Raw genomic sequence first — 18,931 nt, forward strand, 5'->3', positions numbered from 1 at the left:
TCTCATGCCTGTGTTATTTAACATTGCTCGTAAGTACTGTCCAATGCAATTAGATAAGAGAAATGCATGGTAGGCATATTATTGAAAAGGAAGAGGCAAAATAAGCATATCTTTTACCTGGAAATCAAAATTGAGTGAAAATTATTGGAGACAAAAGACTTTAACTGAATGACTGATTCTAAAAAGGAGTTTGGAAGTCATCAATCACTCTGTCCTAACAAGTAAAAAGCAGAACAAGTTGAAAGTCAACGACTCTTCTTAGATCCGTCAGAGAACTGAGGTCACAGGGCAGATAGCTGACCTCCAAATGGGACAGATGGGTAGAGCAGAAACCCACAAGCAGAAACCTTCTCAGGAACCAGTATCAAAACAACTGTAATTGATGAATTGCTGGGGGCTCAGTATGGACAAATCTGAGAGTTAAGAACTCCAGGGAACCCCCACACTAGTTCTACGTATTTATGTGAGTTTTACCTACAAAAACCCTACCAGGTTCTCACACGGAAGAGTGGGAAAAATCTCTGTTGCTCTTCGGCAGAGGGAGGGGAAAAACAGCCAGTTTGAAATATGTTCAAAACATTCTGTTTTTCTCTCTCTTTTTAAAAAAAATTATTTATTTTTAGAGAGAGAAGGGGGGAGAGAGGAGCAGAGAGAGAGAGAATCTCAAGCAGGCTTTACGCTCAGTGCAGAGCCTGATGTGGGACTCGATCCCAAAACCCCAGGATCATGACCTGAGCCGAAATCAAGAGTTGGATGCTTCAACTGACTGAGCCACCCATGCACCCCCAAAATGTTGTTTGTTTGTTTGTTTTTTGGATAAGGCCTGCCCTTGAGAGAAACTGTTTTACTAGCCTATCCTGCCTGATTTTGTCAGAGCCTACCTGACCTGGGAGAAGGGAAATACCCAACTCCAGCCTCCTCTAGTCTTCTGCCTGGGGGAAGAGAAATACCCATGGCTAGTCAGCCAAATTCAGGGTTGGGGAGATGTGGGTGTGGGGACTTAAGAACTTGTGAGTGTCACAGCCCGGGGGCACAAGCTCACTGAAAGACTGACAACTATAGGACTTAGTCCTAGGACTACAGAACACTTCCCCTCCCACCTCCACACCTTACCACCACATCACTGAAGGCCTGCGTATTAAGTACTTTTTACCTAGTTGTCATGTCCATCTTTCAACAAAAAAATAATGGACATACTAAAAGCCAAGTTTGATATGTAAGAATCAACAGCTTTCTCTTATGAAAATACTTATAAAATATCAGAGAGGGAAAGATCCTATTTATAAGAACAATTAAAAAATATAAAATATCCAAGAGTAAACTTAAGGTATATGTAGAAATTTTAAAACTCTGCTGAATAATATAAAAGAATACTTAAATGGAAAGACATACCTTGTTGTTTGACAGAAATGCTCAATAGGGGCGCCTGGGTGGCTCAGTCGGTTAAATGTCTGACTTCAGCTCAGGTCATGATCTCACAGTTTGTGAGTTCAAGCCCCGCATCGGGCTCTGTGCTGACAGCTTGGAGCCTGGAGCTAGCTTCTGATTCTGTGTCTCCCTCTCTGTCTCTGCCCCTCCACAGCTCACGCTCTGTCTGTCTCTCTCTCTCTCTCTCTCTCTCTCTCTCTCTCAAAAATAAATAAAAATTAAAAAAAAAAGAAATGCTCAATATTGTTCAGATTTTAATTTTTGTTTATTCTGTAAGTAATATGGTTAAAACTTGACAGGCTGATTCTAAAATTTGTAATAAGAAAAGTCTGGAAACAATAGAAATGTCTTTTGGTGGGGTGATGACTAATTTATATGTTTTTAATTGAATACTGTGCAGTCTTCGGAAAACAGAGGTGGATCTCCATGTGTTAATGTGAAAGTATATTCAAGGCAGTTAAAAAATCAAGAGTCAAACAGTGTGTATAAGTTCCCATCTGTTGGAAATTGTTGGGGGGAGGAGTAAAGAAGCTGTGGATACACAAGGAGGTAGTATTAATTAGAGGCAAGTAGAATGGAAACGAGGAAACATGTTTGGAGGCCTTTGAATGATTCCAAGTGAAAATTGATAAAGGACAGGTACTAGGATGTGGCTGTAATGTGTTAAAGCTGCCTGAATGTTGCAGATCAGGGGGAGGTAGAAGTCAAAGATGATGGCCCCAGATGTCAAACCTGGTGACAGATTTTGGTTTCCTTCTTTTCTGATGCCCGTCCTTTGTACACTTTCCTATTCCTTTCTCCTCAGCCAAAGAGGTGACCACAGTGTTCCCTTCAGCCCTTGTTCACCTCCCAGCTCCCTTCTTCTTTCTTCCTTGCGCTCTCTTTTGTTCTCGTAGCTCCAGCTGTTGTTTCTTTATGGATGACTTCCACCCCTTGTCTCTGGGCCTGATCTCTTTCTCAGCCTGCGATCCGTCATGTCACTTGCTTGCTGTGCGGTTGCTCTAGGATGCTGTTATGTTGTGATCATAATCTTAGGACAGTCCTACCTCTGTTCAAGTTCAGCTGCTGTTGCAAGGTGTATGCCACCTTGGAAAAGTTGCTTAACTTCTACAGGGGGCAGTTACTCCATTTATAAATGGGAATAGCACTACTACTTCTCTTCTGGGGTATTAGAAACACTAAATGAATAATGATCTTCTAAAAGCAGTACGTTAACTAGGCCAGTTCATGATATTTTCCTTGGTGTGAGGCGAAATGAAAGTAATTGAGATAATACTTTATCGGTCTACTTATCTACTTCTGTTTCATTTTTGACAGATACTCTGTTACGAGCCATCTTTTATTGAGGAAAGACTGTTCTGTATTACAAGAGTATATCCTCCTAACTTTTTGGTTTTAAATGTCTGTTTTCTGTTATAAAATGATGTTGCTAATGGATAGTAATCATTATTGTGGTTCTTTTAGTGTTCTCAGTTATAAGAAAATAGTCTGCAGCCGTATAATACCCCTCCCCTGTCTCCTGTTATTTACATGGTGTATTAGTTTGGCACATTTGTTACAACTGATAAACCAATACTGATACTTTATTCTTAGTTAAAATCCCTAGTTTACATAAGGGTTCACTCTTTGTGTTGCACAGCTTGTGGGTTTTGACAAATATATAGTGACACGTTTCCACCATTACTGTACCATGCATAGTAGTTTCAGTGTCCTAAAATGCCTGTGCCCCACCAATTTGTCTCTCCCTCCCTTTCACTGAACCCCTGGCAACCCTTCATCTGTTTACTGTCTACATACATTTGCCTTTTTCAGAATGTCATATACTTGAAATCCTCTAACACATAGCCAGATTGACTTCTTTCACTTAATGGTATGCCTTTAAGGTTCCTCTGTTTCTTCTTTTGTCTTGATAACCCATTTTTTTAAAGTTTACTGAGGGAGGGAGGGAGGGAGGGAGGGAGAGAGAGAGAGAGAGAGAAGGAGAGAGAGCACGAGTGGGAGAGGGACAGAGAGAGAGGGAGAAAGAGAGAAAGACTTCTGGGAGCAGACTCTGCTCAGTGTGGAGTCCAGTGTAGGGCTTGATCTCACGACCCTGAGAGATCATGACCTAAGCCATTATCAAGAGTCAGTTGCTCAATTGACTGAGCCCCCCCCCCGGTGCCCCCCCACCTTGTTTTTAAGTGAGAGAGAGCACGAGCAGGTGAGAGGGGGAGAGGGGGAGGAGGGGAAGAGAGAGAGAGAGACAGACAGACAGACAGAAAGAATCTTAAGCAGGTTCCATGTTCAGCATGGAGCCTGATGTGGGGCTTGATCCCATGACCCTGGGATCATAACCTGAGTCAAAATCAAGAGTCAGAGGCTCAACCGACTGAGCCACCCAGGTGGCCCTCATTTTTTTTTTTTATTACTGAATAATGTTTCTTTGCATAGATGTACCATTGTTTGCTTATCCATTCATTGTATGAAAGACTTTTTGGTTGCTTCCAAGTTTTCACAGTTATGAACAGCTTGCATTCAAAATTTGATTCAAAGGGCACCAGTGGCTCAGTCTGTTAAGCATCCGACTTCAGCTCAGGTCATGATCTCGCAGTTCATGGGTTTGAGCCCCGTGTTGGGCTCTGTGCTGACAGCAAGGAGCCTGGAGCCTGCTTCAGATTCTGGGTCTCTTTCTGCTCCTCTCCCGCTCACGCTCTGTCTCTCTCTCAAAAATAAATAAACATTTACAAAAATTTTTTTAAATTTGATTCAAGATTCAAAGTTGAAAAGTTTTCCTGATATTAAGTGTATTCATTCTTAGGGCTTCTATAACAGAGCACTGCAAACTGAGTGGCTTAGAACACAGGAATTAATTTTTTTCACAGTTCTGGAGTGTGATATTGTGCTATATATAATAGGAAATATATATTTTGGTTTTCATTCTCAGCTCCTGGCCAGAGCTTCTAAAACCTTTGTAATTTACTAAGTGATAAAAGCCATAGGAAGATCTTTTATTCTAATACTTGGTTTCTGTTTCTGGCTCCTGAAGCAGTCCCAGAGTGATAAAAGTGAAAGGAACATCTTTTGTTATAACACACCCCTTTCAGCCATACTGAGTTAATGTTAGCCAGGTGCTTTTGGAAAGCCTCTAAGGATGGGGGCCTCATTGTCAGGGGGAACCAAACCTCACCAAAGCAACTAGAGGTTTGGAACTTTTAGCCCCACTCCCTTCTCTGGGAGTGGGAGAGGGGCTGGAGGTTGATTTAATAATTAATGGCCCAGTGATTGGATCAGCCATGTCTAAGTAATGAAGCCTGCATAAAAACATCCCAGCTGAAGAGGTTTGGAGAGCTTCTGGACTGGTGAATATCTAGAGGTGCTGGGAGGGCAATGATGTGCCTGTCCAGAGAGGGCGTGGAAATTACATCCATCCTCTTACCTTGTACTTTGCCTTTGGGCCTCTTCCACCTGGCTGTTTCTCACTTGTATCCTTTATAATAAACTGGCAAATGTAGTTTGTAAAGTGTTTCCCTGAGTTTTATTAGCTATTCTAGCAAATTATTGAACCCGAGAAGGGAGTCATGGGAACCTGATTCATGGATGACTGGTCAGAAGTACAGGTGACAGTCTAGGGCTTGAGATTGGTGCTTCAAGTGGGGGCAGTCTTGTGGACTGAGCCCTTAGCATGTGGGTTCTGTGCTACTTGCGGGTGTTAATGTAATAATTGGAGTGTAGGACACCCAGCTGGTGTCCACTGAGAATTGGAGAATTGTTTCCTATGGAAAAACCCACAGTGTCAGAAGTGTTGAGAGTATAGGAAACAATTTTTTTTTAGGAGGTTAGAATCTGAAATCAAGGGGACAAAATTGGTTTCTTCCGAGGGTTCTAGGGGGGAATCAGTTCTGTACCTCTCCCCTAGCTGCTGGTGAAGGCCAATTTTCCTTGGTGTTTTTTGGCTTGTAGATCCATCACTCCAATCTCTGCCTCCATCTACACATGGTATTCACCCTGTATCTCTGTGTCTTATAAGGACAGCAGTTATATCAATTTAGGGGCCACTCTACTCCCATATATCCTCATCCTAACTAGTTATATCTACAGTGACCCTATTTCCAAATAAGGTCACATCCCCGTAGACTGTCAATCAGGACTTCAACCTATCCTTATTGGGGAGAGGAGGGCACAACAGTTCAACTCATAGCATGAAATGGTGCTTGCCAGACTGTTCCTCTTTAGATACTTACCCTTTTTTGTTGTTGAATCGTTGATGGTGATATGTTATCCAGCTCTTGGTAGTTGTGGTTTTAACAGAAAACCAGATTGTCCTTGGCAGTGTTATAATAAGAAAAGGCTATCCTGTGCTCAAATTTGTGCTTTTAAATATGTAACCAGTAAGATTTATCCCAGATGCCAGTTTGTGGCTCTACCCGTTCAGTATTTTGTTTGTATGGTTTGTTTGCCTACTTTGTGGTTTGTCAGTCAAGTTGTGCAAAAAATAAAGTAAAATTGATGTTAAAAAAGTTTTTTACAAGAATTATCCAATGAAGAATGGATACTTAATTTTTTCCTTCACAGTTTGAGTGTATAAAGAAACTAGAGAGGATAGTTTGTAATTTCTACAGACTCATTGTTCCCTTTCAGGTGATTATAATGTAGTGTTTTGCAGATTTCCAAAATATTCTTTCCTGTTTTTCTGTCATCTGACATTCCATGTGAAAACTGACCCATAAACCTGCTCCCTTCCAGATCATCATTATAGACAAGGTTTCTGAATTTCCTTTATAGTAATTTCCTGATTGGAGTGAAAGGGGAAGAGAGGGAGAGAAAGGGAGGTGGTTTAAAGTCACATGGAAAGTTACTGAGCAGTTTGAAAATAGTTTGATTAAGTGGGTATAGAAGAAAATGGGGAACAATAACATCATTGGAGAGAGAGCAGAACTGAACTGATTATGTTTTGGGAATAAAAGAATTATAAATTTTAGTCTGTTTGGTAGGGTTTTTTTTTTCACCAGTAAGATTTTAGTATGATGAATAGACTTTTCTTGGTAATAAGAAAATGGTTAAATATTATATTAAATGGTACCAAAGAGCAGACCTTACATCATCTTGTCTTATTGATAGGCGTCCAGAGCTCCTGAGGCAGGCTGGGATCTCATCTGTACCAGGTTTTATGTATTCCAAGGGATTTCTCTCCTCCTCTCATCTGAGAGTTCTATGATTTTTTCTACACCAAAGATATGTCCATGTTAATGCAGAAAAACCTAATGAATCAGTCTGGCTTGGCTGTTTTCGTGCCCCAGCCCCCATTTTAGGAAGATAGACCTCTGTTGTTTTTGCGTGGTCCTCTTGTTTTGACCTTGACTCCTCTCTTTGTTGAATCTGTATTTCTTCTTCCATTACCGACATATCTGGGATACAGTTCTTCTCAAGTAAAAACCATCCAGTATTACTCAAATAATTGCTTGTGTTTGTTTCATAAACTTAGGGTCAAATTTGATCACTTCTTCCAACAAGTGTCAAATATTCCTTTTTATTTCTACTACCACAGAGTAATCCAGGATTTTGATATTTTTCTGTTAGATTATTATAATTTCATCTTTATCAAATTTAGTTTTGTACATGTTCTTGACTGTGCCATTTACCTTTATCAGAGACCTGCAGTAATTTTCCTTTACATGACTGGTCAAGTTTAAAATCCTTACTCCACCCCCACCTAATATTTTATCATAAAAATTTCCAAATACACTGTTGAGTTGCATGAGTTCTTCGTATATTTTAAATATTAACCCCTTATCAGATATGCAGATATTTTCTCCCATTCAGTCAGTTGCCTTTACATTTTGTTCCTGGTTTCCTTTGCTGTGCAGAACTTTTTTTGTTTGGTATAGTTCCACTTGTTTATTTTTGCTTTTGTTGCCTTTGCTTTTGGTATCAGATCTAAAAAATCATTGCCAATCCCAGTGTCAAGGAGCTAAAACCCTCTGTGTTTTCATCGAGGAGTTTTATGGTTTTAGAAGTTACGTTCACATCTTTAATCCATTTTGAGTTGATTTTTGTGTATGGTATAAGAGAGGATCCAGTTTCACTCTTTTGCACATAGCTGCTCAGTTTCCTCAGCTCCGTTTATCGAAGAGAATGTCCATTCCCTGTTGTATATTCTTGGCAACTTTATTGTAATTAATTGGCCGTATATGTGTGAGTTTATTTCTGTGCTCTGTATTTTGTTCCACTGATCTTTGGGTCTGTTTTTATGCCAGTACCATATGGTTTTAGTTATTACAGCTTTGTAATATAGTTTGAAATCAAGAAGTGTGATACCTCTAGCTCTGTTCTTTTTCAAGATTGCTTTGGCTATTTGGGGTCTTTTGTGGTTCAATGTAAATTTTAAGATTTTTTTGTTCTATTTCTGTGAAAAATGCTATTGGGAATTTGATAGAGATTGCATGAAACCTTTTATGTTTTTTTTAAAGTTTTTTTTTAACATTTATTTTGAGAAACCGTGAGTGGGGGAGGGGCAGAGAAAGAGGGAGAGAGTAGAGAATCTCAAGCAGACTCCACACTGCCAGCACAGAACCTGACAACACAGGGCTTGAACTCATCAACTGCGAGATCCTCACCTGAGCCCAAGTTGGACGCTTAACCGACTGAACCACCCATGAGCCCCATACTTTTCTGTTTTTAATGTCACAATTTAACTCTTTTTTTTAAGTTTTAAAAATTTCTTTGCAAGGGGGTGGAGGAGCATAGAGAGAGGGAGAGGGACAAGTGCAGAGCCCTATGGGGGAATTGAGCTCATGAACCTGATCATGACCTGAGCCAGGATCAAGAGTCCAATGCTCAACCAGCTGAACCACCCAGGCACCCCACCTCTTTTTATGTTGTGTATTCATGAAGAAATTATACTGTCTACAGTTATTCTTTTTTTTTTTTTTTTAATTTTTTTTTCAACGTTTATTTATTTTTGGGACAGAGAGAGACAGAGCATGAACGGGGGAGGGGCAGAGAGAGAGGGAGACACAGAATCGGAAGCAGGCTCCAGGCTCTGAGCCATCAGCCCAGAGCCCGACGCGGGGCTCGAACTCACGGGCCGCGAGATCGTGACCTGGCTGAAGTCGGACGCTTAACCGACTGCGCCACCCAGGCGCCCCGTGTCTACAGTTATTCTTAATGTTCTTTTCCTTTAACCTATATAATATAGTTAAGTGTTTACATATCATCCTATTATAGAATCAGAGTTTTCTGAATCTTTTATATTTACCATTACCAGTGAGTTGTATATTTTGCTTTGTTTTCATGTTACTATTAGTATCTTTTCATTTCAGCTTCAAGAACTCCTTTCAGCATTTTTTTTAAGGCAGATGCAGTGGTGATGAACTCCCTCAGCATTTGTTCTTCTGGGAAAGTCTTTATTACTTCTTTATTTCTGAAGGACACCTTTGGTGGGTAAAGTATTCTTGGCTGGCAATTTTTTCCTTTCAATACTTTGAATATATCATTTCATTCTCTGCTGGCTAGATTACCACTGAGAAGTCTGCTGATAGCCTGATAGGGGTTCCTTTTGTAGGCTGCAGAGGGAGGAGTTCATTGACTTGGTACTTGGGATGTTGAGCATTCCTGTGGTTTAGATGAGGGCATCTTTGGAGGAGGTTTTCCCAGTGACTCATGGGTGGGCTTCCTTTTGGAGTCCAGAATGGAGAACTGCATCCCTTTAATGCCTTCTGAAATTCTTATCTGGCTCTTTCCTGAACTCCTCCGTTCCCCCACATCATGGAGCTCTTGTTTTAAATCTTTGGGTGCCGCAGAAGAGAGATGGGTTTCTTTAGCAGTGTCCCCTGCTGGAGAAGCTGGGCACTCACTGCTCTCCCTTTTCCCCTATGGGAAGGATCCCTCACCTGCTTTTTCTGTAGAACCTTGTGGGGAGGGGTGATGCTGGCAAAGTTCCCCTTACCAACTTTTATGTATCCAAAACTTTATTTTTTCCTTTTCCTTCCAGTGGAGTGTTGGAACTTCTCTTCCAGAGTCCTGGACTTCTGTAAAGGCTTTCTCATTCATGGGTGTCTGCCCAAGTTAGTGTTTTCCGGGTGCTATAGCTAGGTTGGAGGTTTGGAGTCAGTTCACAGGCTCCTGCGGTTTCCACAGCCTGTACCAGGTTCTGTCTGCCTATTACCTGATGTACAAGTGGGTGAGACTCCTCCAGGGTCCCTTGACATATGGTGCTGGATTCCATTGCTCCCATGGAGGCATTTTTTGTTGTTGTTCATGGATAGATGCCAAATTTTAGATGTGAATGGGCAAAAAAAATGAGGTCCATCTTACGGTGCCATGATGATATCGCTCTTCTTGCTGTTTTCTCTAGAATCGTAAGATGGTTGCTGTTTTGTAGCTAAATTTAGAAGTTAGTAGTTCAAGAGTTAGGGAAATTTATGACATGCTGTCTCAGATATTAATCCCTGTCTATTTTAGAGCAGAGGAACAAAACACCATGTGATTAGGCCATTGTAGAAAGAGATGTAAAAACTTACAGTGATGCTTCTCTTAAGTGAATAAGTGTTTTTTACATTTTAATAGCACCTTGCAAATCCCCTTATGATGCAGCTGTCTCATTTCATATTCACAAACCTGTAAGGTAGATGTTGATATTATCTCGATAATATAAATGATGAACCTAAGATTCAGAGAGGTTACTATGGTGGCGGTAAGTGGATTTTGGTGGGGGGCAGGAAGGTAGTTAACATGTAAAACTGAAGTCTTCACTATATACCTCGCATTTCTTATATGTAAGTTTTAATTTTGATTTCCCCTTTTCAGCTTAATTACCACCTCAGGTAATTTTTTTTTCTTTTTTAAAAGCAGGACATGTGGGTTATATTTTTGGTAGCCTGGCATATCTGAGAATAACTTCCTGTTGCCGTCAAAGATGTCAGAGGGGTCACAGCATTTTTCTCACAAAGATCCGATAACATTTTGTTACTGTTTTCTAGAATATAGTTTTACCAGATAAATTGAAGCTCGCCTGATCTTGTTTTTTTACATGACATCCCCCCTCCCCCACCTCTCTCTTTTGGCCTGTATTCTCAGAGGTTGTCTTCTTTTTTTTTTTTTTTTTTTTTAATTTATTTTTGGGACAGAGAGAGACAGAGCATGAACGGGGGAGGGGCAGAGAGAGAGGGAGACACAGAATCGGAAACAGGCTCCAGGCTCTGAGCCATCAGCCCAGAGCCTGACGCGGGGCTCGAACTCACGGACCGCGAGATCGTGACCTGGCTGAAGTCGGACGCTTAACCGATTGCGCCACCCAGGCGCCCCGTCTTAATTCTTAACAGTTCAAAAAATTTGCTGTGATTCACTTAGACCTATCTGTCATTGACTTTTATGTGGAACATGGTAAACTATTTTGATCAACAAACTTAGAAAACCTGTGTTCATTTCAAAAGCATGTTCTTCACTTATGTATTGGATTATTGCTCTTGATTTTTTTCCTTCAGGAAATAGAATTCTTTTATTGATACTTTAACATCTTTTATCTGTTTTTCCTACAGATTCTTAGAGCAGTTTTCATGTTTGTCCTCAACATAAATGCTGTTTTCTGAATAATCAACTCAGTTCTTTATTATTTCCAACACAAATTTTGTTACTACGTTTTTAATTTTTGCAATCATTCCTTATCTTACCATTTCTCTTAGTCTCCGTGTGTCTGTCCTTATATCTTTGTTTTATTTCTTAGGGAATATGGTTGATTTCCTTTTGGGTGTATGCCAGATAGCTTGTAAATGTTTCTACTAATGCCTAAAAGAATTCTTTTCAGAAGACTACTTTTTTGTTGAGCTTCAAGCTGGTACTCCTTGTCCTTGTCAAATAATCTTTTTTTTTTTTTCCCTAGGCCCTGTTGTTTCTCTTCTATTTAAGGGTAGATTTGTTCATAGTCAGTGTTTGCCAACAAAGGGTCCAGATTGCCCTTGGCCCTGCTCTGTTTACTTGGGTTCCTTTTTATATCTTCAGCTCTAAAGTGAGTTGTTTTGTATATCCTCTAGGGCATGCCTTCTGTTAAAAATCTGTCATCTGGGGGCAGCTTTTCTGGGCAGATAATGGGATCTTGACTTGCTTCCCTTCGTTGCCTTGTTCTCTGACATTCTCATCAGAACAAGAGTGAGAGAGTCTATGGCTCTCAACGTGACTGCCTGCATGAGTTCCTGGTCTCACCTCTCACTTGATAAAGCTTTACTTACAAACCTTACACCTTCTGTACTACTGTGTGTCTGTGCCACAACTGCCTTCCTCTCTACTTCTGTTTACAACACACATTTTCTGGGGTGTGCAGTGTTCTTCTGAGTGTAGAAATACAGGAAGAGAGTAAGTCATGGGAACAACACTGTGGCAGCTACGAGGATGTATACCTGTGCAGTATAGCAACTATTGCCCAGCTTTGTAAGTGACACGATATTTGTATTTCCAAGTCAGGTGGTTAGATGATGGGCAAAAGATAAAGCATTTCATATGATCTTTCACATGTGTAGCATGCTTGATTTTTGTTCTTTTGTATTCTGTGTGCTAGTTATTACTTGTATCTTTCAATCCAGTTCTGTTGTTTTCATAATTAGAAATTCTTACCAGATTCCACTTATCAGTTGTTGGTCTGAATTTTTATTATGACAATTAATAGAAACACTTAAGTATATATTATATGTCAGCACTGGTATAAATATTTTAAATGTATTAACTCATTTAACATTTTTGTGAGGTACCATGACTATTATCATTTCATAGATGGGAAAAATGAAGCATAGAGAGGAGTCAATCACTCTGCCCAAGAGTTCTTAGCATGTGGCATGGTCAGGATTTGAACCCAGGAAGTCTATATATTTTCATATTGCAACTTTTTATCCTGTTTTTCTGCTTCTTCATTGCCTCATCCTTTGTCTCTCCTTCCTTCTGTCTTCATTCTTTCCTTTTTTTTTTTTATGGTTTCATAAAATGCTATATCAGGAACTGGCAACTAGATGCCATTCAAAAATATGACCTTTTAGGAGTTATAGAATGTGGCATATAAAAAATTATATGTGTGTGTATATATTTTAGTTCTTTGGGTATTGCATTAAGGTTACTTTATGAAACTGTTAAACTTTCAAAAGTATAATATTAATTTGGTTAGATTATAAGTTTTTTTTTTTTAATTTTTTTTCAACGTTTTTTATTTATTTTTGGGACAGAGAGAGACAGAGCATGAATGGGGGAGAGGCAGAGAGAGAGGGAGACACAGAATCGGAAATAGTCTCCAGGCTCCGAGCCATCAGCCCAGAGCCCGACGCGGGGCTCGAACTCACGGGCCGCGAGATCGTGACCTGGCTGAAGTCGGACGCTTAACCGACTGCGCCACCCAGGCGCCCCTAGATTATACGTTTATTAAACAGAATTAATTTGTTCTTTGTAGTTCCTACTTTATTGGCCTTAGATGAGCATTGGGCTATGACAATAATGTCTAACCCTTTTGTCTAGTCTTCCCTAAGCACCTTACTTAAACTAAAGAACGCTTGATCATCAGGAAGATTATATTCATTAGGTTAGTACTGATCAGTATGAGCACCACTAGAAATATAGCTGATTGAAATGTAGCTGGCCTGGATTGAGATATGCTATAATATAAAATACACCCTAGAATGTAAAAAAAAATTAAAAAATATGAATAAAAGGATATAAAATGTCCCATTACTACTTCTAAAAATATATTTTTAAATTCTTTTTAACATTTACTTATTTTTGAGAAACAGAGAGAGACAGAGAATGAGCAGGCGAGGAACAGAGAGAGAGGGAGACACAGAATCTGAAGCAGGTTCCAGGCTCTGAGCTGTCAGTATAGATCCCGATGCGGGGCTTGAACTCACAAACCGCGAGATCATGACCTGAGCTGAAGTCAGTTGCTTAACTGACTGAGCCACCCAGGTGCCCCTACTACTTTTAAAAATATTACATGCCAAAAATGACAATACTTTTATTGTCATTTTATTTTATTTTTTATTTACCAGATTAAATTAAAGATATTATTAAAATCAGTTTTGCCTGTTTCTTTTTACTTTAAAATTTTTTAAATGTTTACTTATTTTTGAGAGAGAGAATGCAAGTGGGGAGAGAGAGAGACAAAGACACAGAATCTGATGCAGGCTTCAGGCTCTGGGCTGTCAGTACAAAGCCCAACGTGGGGCTCAAACTCACCAACTGTGAGATAATGACCTGAGCTGAAGTCAGACACTTAACCGACTGAGCCACTCAGGCACCCCTCTTTTTACTTTTTTAATGTGACTACTAGAAAATTAAAAATCACGTATGTGGCCCATGTTATATTTCTATTCGGTATTCAGAGTGTATAAGATATGACACCTCTTCTCTCAGAGTCTGTAGCAAGAGAGTAGATGGTGTGGTAAGTGCCAGATAGGAGCTCATGCATAGGAGAGCCCTGAGTGAGTTTGAGGGCCTGCAGAAGGTGACCTTTAAAGTGGCTGCAGTACATTGCTTTCTCTTCCTTTTTACCTACTTTTGAAGACTCTACATCTGCTTTTTGGACCAAAGGAAATAAAAGTCAAAAGCTACTTAAAAAGTGTTTGGGAGTCTTTTTTCTAGTGGTGTTGGTTCTCAGTCTAATGAAACAAGTCAAGGTTGAAGCAGAAGGCCTGAGTCTGCACAGAGACCACTGCTCAGCCCTCCCCCAGATGTGACTTAGGCAACGAAATGGATGCTGGTGTCGTTTGTGAAGTATGAACACAGGTCAGCTTGAGATCTGTGGAGTTCAAGGTGTTTGGGGGACATCTGGATGGGGAGGAACAGTAGCAGTTGGTTGAATGGAACCTAGAGTGCAAGAAAAATCTGAGCTGGCAGCATAGACCGAAGTTAGGTGAAGCCATAGGTAACGTATGAGATATCAGGAAGTGAGTAAAGTGAGGTGTGGACAAATCTCTGAAGAACAGGGAAGGTTGGGGAAAGGGAAATAAAGCTTATTGAAAAAGAATGGTCAGAGAAGGAAGAGTTTAACAGGATGGTGTGCTTTCAAGAAGCAGGCAAGTTAGGGTGCCTGGGTGGCTCAGTCGGTTAAGCATCTGACTCTTGATCTTGGCTTAGGTCATGATTTCATGGTTCATGGGTTCAAACCCTGAGTTGGGCTCTGTGCTGAAAGCACTGAACCTGCTTGGGATTCTCTCTCTCCCTCTCTTTCTGCCCCCCCCAAAATAAATAAATAAACATTAAAAAAAAAAGGCAAGTTTTAGATGAGGTCAGATGTAGTTGAGAGATAAAAATAAAGACTGAGAAATGTTCATTATCTATAATAATGAGAAAGTTATTGGGAAGAAAGTGGATTCCCCGGAAGCATTGGGTTAGGTGGCAAAACCACATTGCGGGATGTTGAGGAATTAACATGAGCTAAAAAATTGGAGACAATAAAGATTATTGTCTAGAAGTGTAAGAGGTGGAGGTGGGGAGGCTTGTGGTAGCTAGGGGGATGTATTTATATTTAGCATATGACAATTTGTGTGTGTGTGTGTGTGTGTGTGTGTGTGTCTTGCTTGTTTCATAAATCCATTATGCAACCGTGTATCTGTATCTTTACATCCTTCGAATCCAGTGTAGCATCCTTTGTAAGCTAACTATTCAATAGCAGTTGTTGGTCATGATTGTAATATATTAATACCTCTTTTTCAACAAGATACTTTGTCGCCATCATTTCCAAATTCTCTAAACATTAGATCTGCATAAGACCTTGATATTATCTGAGTTTAAATGCACTAAGGCCCCTGGTCGTGGTTTAATGGAAAGCACATGGGTTTTGCAGTCCACTAAACTATGATTCACATCTAGATTCTGACTTGTCAGCCACGTGGCCTTGAAGAAGTTAATGGTCACTTCGGGCCTGTTTTCCCTCATCTGCGAAATGAGGATAATAAGACCTACACTTATAGGGCTGTTGTGGGATTGATTCATTGAGAAAACACGTAAACTGTTTTGTATGGTACCTCATATGAAGTAGGCACTCAGTAAATGCCCTGTAGAAAAACAGCAGCTTCATGTGTGGCACGTGCCAGCACCATAGTTTTTGTAATTTGATTTCAGGTAGTGTGTGTGATACAGTGTGAAAAATTGGCCTTTGAATAAAACATGTTTCTTTTCTTGCTCCCTCCTCCCCTTTCCGTTCCAGGTCCTGAGGGAATCTAACAAATTAGCAGAAATGGAAGAACCACCCTTGCTTCCAGGAGAAAATATTAAAGACATGGGTCTGTAATGGTATTTTTTGTTGAATTTCCTTCTCCTTTCTGAGGATACAGACTGTTCAATACTCTCCATGTACAGAGAGCAGCCTCACTGTCCGAGACACCTTATGTCTGACTGCACTCATTACTGCCAGTCTTCCTAGCATTTGGTGTGTCCTGTAAGCCTGGATCTACTACGCTTACTGGTCATGTGTATACTTGGACTACTGGGAAACATACATAGTGAATTACACCCTGCTGCTTCTCTTTACATTCATTTGCTTTACATTCATTGAAAGTAGGTGGCTTTTTCTGTCAACTGTCACTAAATTTTTAATTTTTTTAATTAAAAAAATATTTTTTAATGTTTATTGGTTTTGAGAGAGAGAGAGAGAGAGAGACAGAGAGAGAGACAAAGAGCAGGGAAGGGGCAGAGAGAGAGGGAGACACAGAATCCGAAGCAGGCTCCAGGCTCTGAGCTGTCAGCACAGAGCCCAACGGGGCTTGAACTCACAGACCAAGAGATCATGACCTGAGCTGTAGTTGGCCACCCAACTGACTGAGCCACCCAGGCGCTCCCTGTCGCAGAATTTTTTAAAGAAAGCTTCATTATTTTAAATGACTGCAGTAAGATATTGGCTTGCCTAGATAAAACATTGACTTGTCACTTTGTGCAAGTAATTTTTCTCAAAACACGTTCTTTCTGCTTCCTTTATTTTTTCTACTCTGAATAAACTTAGGCTGAGTTTTGGATGAAAATATCTCATCTCCATTGCAAAGCAAACCTTTTGCCTATGGCTGCTTTTCTTTTGCATCCTAAAGAACTAAGCCTCAACGTATTGTGTGGACTGGAAACAAGCATTTAATTTTGTTTTGTTTTGTTTTTTGGTACTCAGGCTTTTACTTTATGACATGTGTGTGGTAATCTACAAAATACCATCGCTCTTGAAATAAGAAGTAATTAATTAAGAGAATAAAGTAAATGGTTTCCTAGCCAATGAAACACCACCTTTCATTTTATTATCAATTATAGTTTTTAAAAGGACTTAATAAATGCTTAATTTATCCTGGCGAGGTGTCATTCCCTCGTGTAAAAATAAGAAAGTCAAAAGGCTTGCCTACCCTACATTTAGTTCCTTCGCTCTTGCAAGATACATGTTTCTTTTTGCTTTTAACTCTTGATTGAATACCTCCCCAGTTTCTTTTTTGCTCCCTGCTCAGCCTCGCGTATGCCCTAAGTTCTTGTTCTGCTGAGCTAAGTTAGTATTCTATGTTATCAGCATTGGACATTACATAATAAGAATGGTTATCATTATTGAATGCCCACTGTCTCATGTGAGCGTCCTCACATCTTCTGAGAAAGACGTTAATCCCATTTTGTAGATGAGGAAACTAAGGCATAGGGAGATTACATAGCTAGTAATGTTACAGCTAGTCTTATGACTGACAGTGTTTTGCTCTTCTGAGCCTGAAGTACATGCTATTTCCACTGTGATAAATAACCTTATCAAAGACTCTGAAGTTACCACTCCAACTCTCGTTGGCTTCTGTTCCTTTAAATAGCGATACTCCTTTAGGACTTTGTCCTTGATCTGTTTCCCTTTTTCCTCTTACCTGCTCTTTTTGGTTGACCATATCTAAATTAGTAGCTCTACCTACCATATATTTACTGATGACTCTAAAATGTGTTGTTTTTAGTGTGAACTTCTCTCCTAATGCATATAAACAAATGCCTGTGTCCTATATACATGCCCTTGGATATCCTATAGATGTCCTTTATACCCAGCATCTCCCAAACTGAAATCATCACCTCTATCCCTAAATTTACTCCTTTTCTTTTCTTCTCTCCCTCTGTTAGTGCTAAGACCAGTTGTCCATTCATTCAAAGCAGAAATCTCAATATATCATCCTGGACTACTATTTTTTTTCTGAACTCTGACATCCAGTGAGATCCAGAGAACTCAATTTCTAAGAATTTCTTGAATTTCTCTTTTTCTCTCAACTGTCCTGAGTCATTGATGTCATACATGTGCATATTGAATTTCAGGTACCTTTGAGAAACTTCAAGTGAAGGTATTAAGTGGAGATATCTTAGGAGCTTAAGAGAGAGTTCAGGACTGGAAGTCCAGATTTGAATCATCAGAACATAGATACCCATTCAAAGTGAGAGGAGGAAATTAACCTTTGGAGCATATAGTGAGGAGGGAGCCAAGAACATGGCTTTAGTAAATAGTTTACAATACTTGGTAGAAGAGGAACCCAGGAGGGAACTTGCAGACTGAAGAGTGTGTGATACAGTGTATCACTGTAGAGAGAGCCAGACTGTATATTTACCTTTTTCCCCAAAAGTACTTTCCTTCTCCACTTCTGTATCTTGGGTTCATTTCTTCCTCTGCATTGAGCGCCATCTCTCTTTCTCTACCCACCTAAAGGATACCTGTCACTGGGGCACAACTCCCATGCCGATGTTCCTGGAACATGTTTTCCATGTTCGATGTTTCGATGTTTTCTGATCCTCCAGCTGGATGGATTTCCCCTTCGATGTATTACTTAGAGTATGTTTGTGTGCCTCTCTTTCTGTACAGATAGCATGCTCTCATATATTACATTTGTGTATATTTTATATCCTTATAATATGTATTCTCAAGGTCACTTTAGCTCACCTCACAGAAACTATTATGGGTCTTTCCTCTGTGAACTCGGTGAAAATTTGAGAGGGTTGGTAAATCTAATCTCTCAGTACGACTAGGTGGGATTAGTGTTGCAAAATTCAGAGGAATACCTAATCTATTAAATATTCTGATTCAAAATAATCTATGTAGACTTATGTGAAAAATTTATGTTTAATATAAAGTGTAAGGCTAGAGTAACCTAGAATATGTTAATCCATGTAGATAAGGCATTTGATTTTTAGTTGGTCTAATATAAATCTGCAGTTTAATTTTTTAAAAGTTAGAGTAGTGTTAGGAACATCACCTGAATGCTTTAAGGTGGTAACAATATCAGAGTATTGTGGCCTGGGTGTATCAGGAGTAGAGATAACTCCAGACTACAACCTTTCAACCTTTAACACGGGAGTCAGATTACGCTATATTAGTGGTTTAGCTTTGCATGACGTGATGGAAAGAGATTCGAATTTGTAGTCAGAGGAACCTCATTCAAGTCTTAATCTTAGTTACTAGTTCTGAAACGTTAGGCTATTCTCTGAGCCCCGGTACTCTCATCTAAACTTTGTAAGTGTAATTATAGGTCTCATATGCAAGGTTTATTAGGAAGGTTAAAGGAAGTCCACAGGT

At 39.8% G+C, this 18,931-nt stretch overlaps 1 protein-coding gene across 3 annotated transcripts in view; it reads left to right on the top strand.

Moving 5' to 3' along the window:
• MTMR2 (myotubularin related protein 2) overlaps positions 1-18,931 on the top strand; it is a 117,403-nt gene that overhangs the window by 50,854 nt on the left and 47,618 nt on the right. For all 3 annotated transcript variants that reach the window (XM_043579890.1, XM_043579891.1, XM_043579893.1), the window contains one exon: positions 15,584-15,659. In XM_043579890.1, the coding sequence (XP_043435825.1) occupies positions 15,584-15,659 (76 nt within the window). The remainder of the gene's footprint in view (positions 1-15,583; positions 15,660-18,931) is intronic.

The sequence above is a fragment of the Prionailurus bengalensis genome, chromosome D1 (genome assembly GCF_016509475.1).
Source record: "Prionailurus bengalensis isolate Pbe53 chromosome D1, Fcat_Pben_1.1_paternal_pri, whole genome shotgun sequence".
NCBI lineage: Eukaryota > Metazoa > Chordata > Mammalia > Carnivora > Felidae > Prionailurus > Prionailurus bengalensis.